Source organism: Capsicum annuum, chromosome 1 (assembly GCF_002878395.1).
Source record: "Capsicum annuum cultivar UCD-10X-F1 chromosome 1, UCD10Xv1.1, whole genome shotgun sequence".
Classification (NCBI taxonomy): domain Eukaryota; kingdom Viridiplantae; phylum Streptophyta; class Magnoliopsida; order Solanales; family Solanaceae; genus Capsicum; species Capsicum annuum.
The window spans coordinates 214,198,684-214,206,450 of record NC_061111.1 but is presented as its reverse complement, the minus strand read 5'-3'; the positions used below and the strand labels follow the sequence as shown (position 1 = coordinate 214,206,450).

At 36.4% G+C, this 7,767-nt stretch overlaps 1 protein-coding gene across 1 annotated transcript in view; it reads left to right on the top strand.

The window, feature by feature from the left end:
• The window catches only part of LOC107847955 (AUGMIN subunit 2), a 24,754-nt gene extending 17,019 nt beyond the window's left edge, over positions 1-7,735 (top strand). The window contains exons 5-6 of the mRNA XM_016692577.2: positions 6,230-6,343; positions 7,188-7,735. Coding sequence (XP_016548063.1) covers positions 6,230-6,343; positions 7,188-7,526 — 453 coding nt within the window. The 3' untranslated portion in view covers positions 7,527-7,735. The remainder of the gene's footprint in view (positions 1-6,229; positions 6,344-7,187) is intronic.
• The last annotated feature ends 32 nt before the right edge of the window (positions 7,736-7,767 follow it).

Genomic DNA, 7,767 nt, shown 5'->3' with positions numbered 1-7,767 from the left:
CTTGTGCTAGTTCAGTGTATGTTATTGGTCTTTTGATTTTAGTACAATCGGTGTTACAAAAGTTCGATTACCTAGGACCCGGTGATTACGTTTCTGCTCGATATCACCCTGCTCTAAATGTAGTGGGAATGATTGTTGCTGGTTGGGATGCGTCACCTTCTCAATGTTGGAAACCATGTCTGGAGCTTTATATGTCTTTTTTTACGGTGTTCGTGAGGCTTATGTCTATGGATTACGGGCTATTGCATATGCTTTGCGGCTTTGGGTACCAATTTTCGTATGATGAGACATTTCGACATTCGTGGTTTGCTCAGTTATCTGCACCCTTCTCATATTCGTTAGGCTCATCCTTGATATTTTTGCCCGAGATGCCATAACAGCTGTTGCGGATTCCGCTTCAGGTGGTGGTGATCTAGGTTCGGGTCTTGCTGTTGCTGAGGTCTAGGTGGTGGTACTGTTGTGCATTCGGGTCTTGCTGCTGATGAGGTGCGTCTTTTACCTCCTCATTCTGATACTGATGTTGCCGAGGATAGGGTGATTGCTGATGAGGTCCATCTTGTTGCTCCCCATGCGAATATTGATCTTCCACTTCCCGATCTTGAGATTCCTCATGGGTTTGTTGGTGGCAGGATTTGTTGGTCTGAGGGTGGTGACTTCTAGAGATGACATTTCCTTCTTTGAGAGAGCTAGCTAGGTATAGTCAATCCTTAGGTTTTTATTCTTCTTTCTAGGCATCAAGTAGTTCATCCATCAGTCGAGCCTTAATGTAATGTAATGATGCCTCTAGGTGAGAATTGATATTTATCTTTAAGTCGGGCATCACTTCACTTTGATATATATCAGTTTTGGTTAAATATTGCATAGTCTATCTTCATTATGTTATTAATGGGTGTGAAATTGTTAGCTTCATTTTGTTTCTTGGTAAAGATTAAATTTTTATTATTATGATTGAGTAGTCGATTGTGCATCTTTTATTAGTTATAGGTTTCAAACTATAATGTGTATTGTTTATCTGAAGTTTTTGTTGTAAAGACTATTGGTAATGACTAGTCAATTGTTTAGCTCTCATGCATGCTTTTGTTGTGTAAGGGCCACCATTGGCGCAATGGTAGAGTTGCAATATGAGATTCTTATTTCTAAATTAAAAAGGCTTTCTCGGTGCACTAATCTCTCGCTTATTTGCAAGGGTCGGGCCACAAGGGTCTATTGTACTCAACTTTACTTTGCATTTCGCCAAGAGACTGCTTCCATAGTTTGAATCCGTGAACAGTCTGTAGTCAAAAGTAGAGGTGTGCATCGGTTCAGTTTTACGTGTTATTTGTTTGGTTTTCAATTTTTAAATATGTAAAACCAATAAGATATTTTCTTATCGGTTTTTGGTCCTTAACGGTTCGGTTTAACTAATAAGAAAATACTTATAAAATAGAAATAGTAACAACTAACATAAAAAAATAAAATCTTAATTACCGTCAAAACCTACGCAATGCATTTTAGTTTACAAGAATCTTCAAACTTGAACTGAATGTTAGTTAGGAAAAAAATTGAATCCTAATTGTTTGAAGCTATAAATGCTTCAAGCTTTTTATTACGATAATAGCCGAACTTTATATTGTGCCATTGTTGCCCTGAATAGGTTAATACTTTGTGAATTATGAATTAGTAGTGCATATAATCTATATACATACACATATCTCTCTCTCTCTATATATAGATAGATAAAGAGAGAGATTTAAATATGTAACATAAATAGGGATAAAACAATAACTTAGTGTATCCTTATTGGGTTATCAGTTGATAACCCAATAAGATAAAAGCGATACTGAACCGTTTACCCAATAACTTTTTTTATAAAACCGTTAACTCGATAACCCAATAACATTTTTATCGGTTCGGTTTATCGGTTGGTTCGGTTTTTGCACAGCCCTAGTCGAAAGTGTCATTAGTGGTAGGTTTAAGTACTAACAGCCATGAAATTGCTAGGTTTATTGTCTTTTTAGTAAAGATGAAATTTCTACTACAACATTGAGTAGTCAAGTGTCGTGAGTATATTCTAGTTATCAATTTCAAACTAGTTATAGGTATTAATATGTTGGCTTTAACTTTTTTTTGGAGGGAGGGGGCTAAAGACTAGATTTTATTGGTAATAATTAGTCAATTGTTGAGAATTAGTTTAATTTTTCGCTTTTATTGTGCTAGGGTGAGCATTGGCGCAATGATAGAGTTGCATTATTAATCTTTCGGGTAAAACTTCTTGTTGAGGTAGAGACTATTTTACTGGTGACGATTAACAAGTTGTTGAGAATTAACTCTAGTATGTAGTTTTATTATGTGAGGGCGAGCATTGGTGCAATGGTAGAGTTGCTATATTAAACTTCATGGGTTATCTACTTTCATGGTCAAGTTATGAGAGATACACCACTACTGAAAAATGCAGCATATTCATCAGTGACAGCAAACACTGCTGGTGTTGTTGGGGTTCGAGCAAATGGATTTACCACTCCAAGGTCTCATGGGTTTAGACCGTGAAACAGTTCTCCTCTTCTTTGGTGATCTGTGCTTGCTTGCCAGCCTCTTTTTTTTTGCCATTTACATTGGTGAGCAAGATTAAGGTTTCACGGTCAAGCTTGCTTGTGCTAGTTCAATGTATGTTATTGGTCTTTTGATTTTAGTACAACCGGTGTTACAAAAGCTCGATTACCTAGGACCTAGTGACTACGTTTCTGCTCGATATCACCCTGCTCTAAATGCAGTGGGAGTGATTGTTGCTGGTTGGGATGTGTAGTCGCTCGAGGTGGTTACAATACCTTCTCGGTGTTGGCAACCATGTATGGAACTTTATCTGTCTTTTTTTTACGGTGTTCGTGAGGCCTATATCTGTGGATTACGGGCTATTGCATATGCTTTGCGGCTTCGGGTACCAATTTTCATATGATAACACATATTTCGACATTTGTGGTTTGCTCAGTTATTTGCACCCTTCTCATAGTCGTTAGGCTCATCCTTGATATTTTTGCCCGAGATGTCATAGCAGCTGTTGTGGATTCCGGTTCGGGAGGTGCTGGTCCAGATTCGGGTCTTACTGTTACCTATGTTGCTCGGACTGGACAGTTATGCTGTCGAACCCGTCCCGACGCGACACCGGCGCGGAATTCATCTCGGATTTGGTCAAACGAATTCGTCTCGGATTTGGTCAAGAATAAAGTTGGCTTCGTTATCGGAAGGGAGAAACTGGCGAGGGGAGAAAATCGGCGACTGTGATTGTTGTCGTCGGTGAAAGGGTTGTCGCCAGCGGAAGGGTTATCATCGCCGGAATTGCGATGGGGAAGAAAGAGAAAATGGTAGAATGCTCAGATCTGTGATTATCGGCAGTGGTCCTATTTTTTAATAATTAAAAAAGAAAAGGGCAGCCCGGTGCACTAAAGCTACCGCTATGCACGATGTCTGGGGAAAAGGCCCACCACAAGGTTGCATCGTACGCAGCCTTACCTTGCATTCCAAGGCTTGAACCCGTGACCTCCTGTCTTTAATAATAATATTTTAAAAAAAGAAAAAATTTATTAAAGAAATACTACTAATGGAAAAGAATTTATTGTTTTTCCATATAAAAAAAAACTACTCCTAATTTAAAAAGTAAATAAAAGAAATTACCTTAAAAGTGGAAAAAAGTGAAGAATATTTTTTTAGGAATAAAATTTCCTTGACATATAGGAAAAAGTAAATTGAAAGAGAAAAGACATCTTTTCATCTTTTCTCCCCTGAACTTGTTCTCCAAACTCAATTTAGCACTTAAACTTAACTTTCATTTATTTACTCTCAACATTTTTAAAGTGAATTATTTTCACCCCTCAAGCTGACATGGATTTAAAAAAAAAAAAAAAAAAAAAAAAAAAAAAATGCGTTTTTTAATTTTAAAACTGATATGGTCCCACTTTTTTTGATATATATAAACCCACCCCTTACCTCTCATCTCAACCCACCCTATCTTCATCTTCTACATACCCCCCAGCCTCCCCTCCTTGTATTTCTTCTTACAACCCACCCCAATTCCTTTTCTCCTTCTTCTAACTCTCCATCTCCACTTTTATTATCTTCATTAATTTCTTCAAGAAAGAAAAAAATGTGTGAAAAGTTATGAACTTTAATGGGTTAGAAAATAATTTTGGAAAAAAAATTCTTTCAATACATGATTGTTGAATTAAATTACTTATGTGATTTTTCAAGAAAACTGTTGCTGGATTTATGAGATTGCCCTTTGTATCCATCATTATTGAACCTTGAAAAAGCTTGAAGACCAAAAAAATGAGTTTGTCGAATTTGTGGTTGATGTTCAAATTGATTATTGGGGTTTTCTGATGATGATGTGAAGTTGTACTTGAATTTTGAGTTTGATTGGTATTTATTTTGCTAGTTTAATTTTATATCGGCCATTGTTGAAGCTTGAAAAAGCTTGAAAAAAAAAAATGAGTTCGTTGAATTCATGATTGATGTCTAAATTGATTATTGGAGTTTTGCGATGATGTTGTAAAGTTGTGCCTGAAATTTGAGGTTCTTGAATTGGTGGTTTGATGAAGGAATAATTGGTGTTTCTTGAATTGGTAATATGCTTTAAGTTTGAAGAAGATAGAAAATGAAGGTGAGGGGAGAGGTAGGGTGGTTTGGAGAAGATACAAAGGGGGGGGGAGGGGCTGCGTTGCAGGGTAGGGGACGGGGTAGGTGTGGGGTGTGAAGAAGAAAGAAAATAGGGGTGGGGGGTGCCTTTTTTATTTAATAAATGTATATATATATATAAATAAAATAGTAAATATATATATATATATTTTAAAATATATAAAAATAAAGTGTGGGGGATTAATTTTTGTAGAAAAATTAAACTTCTTATGTGGCAATAACGTGGCTCCGACAGGGCGTTGATGTGTAGGCAAGTGTAATACACTCTCCGTTGTGAGAGTGGTATTCGGTCTTGAGGGGTGAAAATAATTCACTTTAAAGATGTTAAGGAGGGTAAATAAACGGAAGTTAAGTTTAAGTGTTAAAGTGAGTTTGGAGTACAAGTTCAGGGGGGAAAATGTCTTTTCTCAAATTGAAATGACTGTTTAAATATGGGACTGTATTTATAATATTTAATTTTTGTAACCGAATTCCCGCACTCGTATCCATAATCGGATTCGCACCCCCGAATCTTAAAAATTAAATTTTGACAAATCCGACTCTCGGATCCGCACCCCACCCGTCTTGGATACCCGCACCCGAGTCCATGCAACTTAGATATTATTAGCTTAAACGACCAAAGGGCCCAATGAGTAGGGAATATTTTTGCTAAAGTTGTTTCCACCGAGTCAGGCCTCCTGAAAGTAGCAACCTGATGGGCATTTTAGTCATGCTTCAGCAAACTGATAGAGTTGAAATTTATCAAATGTCAACTTCAAGAAAAGTTGGCTAGCATTGGAATTGGATAATTAAGTTGATACTACTACAGATTTTCTGGATGACTGCCCTGAAATTTGAGCTTGAGGACAAGTTCTTTAAACGTGAGGAGAGTAATGTTGTGGATTGGTGGAAGACAATTAATTAATTATTTAATTATTATTTTAAGTAGTTTTATTTATTATTTATTTATATTTTAAGTAGCTTTATTTATTATTCTAGAATAGAGTTACATGTTTCCTACTTTCATTAGGATTAGACTTTCTAGAATATGGCTTTACTTTTCCTACTTTAATAAGGATTTGACTATTGTTGTAACTCTCCTATTTAAGGAGGTTTTTGGAAAATAAATCAATAAGTCGTATTTCAGCAAAAAGCAAGACGTCGGAGTTCTCTCTACCATTGTACTCTAAGGTTTCAGCCTCTCTTTAACGAGCTGAAGAGATTGGAGTTCTCTCTTCCATTGAACTCTAAGGTTTCTGAATTTATATATTGCCTTGTGAATCCCTCCCTCCCCTAGAAATCCTAACAAACATACTACTGTACATTATTTACCTTGTAAAACACCGACTTGCAGTAGTTACACTTTGATCGATACATCTCTAAGTATCCCTAAGAGAAAGAACTCAGATGCTTCTATACCAGACTTTAGCTTTGTAACCATCCATTTAATTGTTCCAACATGTGATGAGCTAAGAGAAAGAACTTAGATGCTTCTATACCAGTCTTTAGCTTTGTAACTATCCATTTAATCATTCCGACATGTGATGAGCCTATAGATGCCTTATGTAATTAAATTGTGCAGAAACAATTTTCAGAATTGCTGATGAGGGCTGCTAGTGATTATGGTGCTTTAACGGCCTCTGTAACAGATTTTCAGTGGAGTCAGAATTTTAAAGAACCACCAACAGTATGGGGGGTATGCACTTGTTTGTTTTCAATCCTGCTGATTTGACTTTTTCTTCATGTATTGTCAAAATAAACTTAATCTGATTTAATGGTTTGAGTTTGAAGCATTATTTGTAATGTTGTATATAATATGTTTTGCATTGATGCTATTATTTGATTTTGTATTTTGGGTTCCTGAATCAATGAAGAGTAATTGGCATCATCACGTTTGCATATATCTGTCCTGGTGACAGTCAGGTCCTAGATGATGCTCATGTTATATGCCCTATTTGTCTGGTGCAAGGAAATATTGAGTTTCGTTTTGTGGAAGGCATGCCACTCTAGTTCTGCATACACTTTGATGGAAAGAAAATAGTAAAACTCAATAATGAAATAAATAAAATGGTATGTGTAGTTAGCATGAGCTATAAATGTCAAATAGGGACGAAGATGTTGATGCAGCTAGATGTTAGCATGTTTGAATCTGTATAGAAGCAGGTAGTAACACATTTTTGTATGCCATGTTTGAAGCTGTATAGAAGCAACACATTTTTGTATGTGGCGCTCAGGTTAGACTGATTCAGGAAGTTGTAACTGCAAAAGGAAGGATTAAAGGATATTAAAATCCATGAAATCATTAGTGCAGTTTGGGATTTCAAATTTATTGCATGACTGGTGAGTTGGAACCCTCAAAATTATTCCTTCTCAAGACCCTGCATTAGCTTTTAATCTGTGGAATGCTTGTATCTGTTGCATGAATCATATAAGAGAACTTCATGAGTTTACATATATGGATAGGGAAAGCAAGATCAAATATTTTTGACAATACACTAAGTTGCATTTGATATTCAAGTTTGACGTTTTAATTAATGTAGGAAATGCTTCGTCCAATTCCTGTTGCTTTGGCTTCTAGCACCCGATTCTTTGAAGCCATGTCTGCTATGAGAGAGTCAATTGCAACACTGCATACTTTGAGAGTTGGTCATTCTTCTTCCTTGTCTACAACACCAAGCAACGATCCTTCTCAAAGAGCACTTGGAGATTCTGATTGCATGACTCCTCCCCCATGGAGAACAGAATCAAGCTTTGATGATTTAGCAGTTGGAAGCCTAAGAAGGCAAGAAAGTGAGCCCCAAGAAGGTAGTGAAATTGAAAAAGGTGATAGTATAGGCCATAGGAGATTGTCATGGCCTCCTTCAGTTAAGAACATCTGATTATGGTATCAATACTCCCGTTTCTATGAATTTGTCGTTTTGGTTTTTGTGTATTTTTTTGTATTTATCGGTGTCTGAAAGGTGTAATTTTCTTTTCCTTTTAGTGAGTTTCCCAGGACATCTGTTTGATTTTTAATCTTGTAAATGTATTCCTGAACTGCAGCAATTGCTGGCAGTGTCCTAAATGAAAAGATGGTTTTTCACAGATATATCTTTTCTCTAATTACACTTCTTCCTTTCA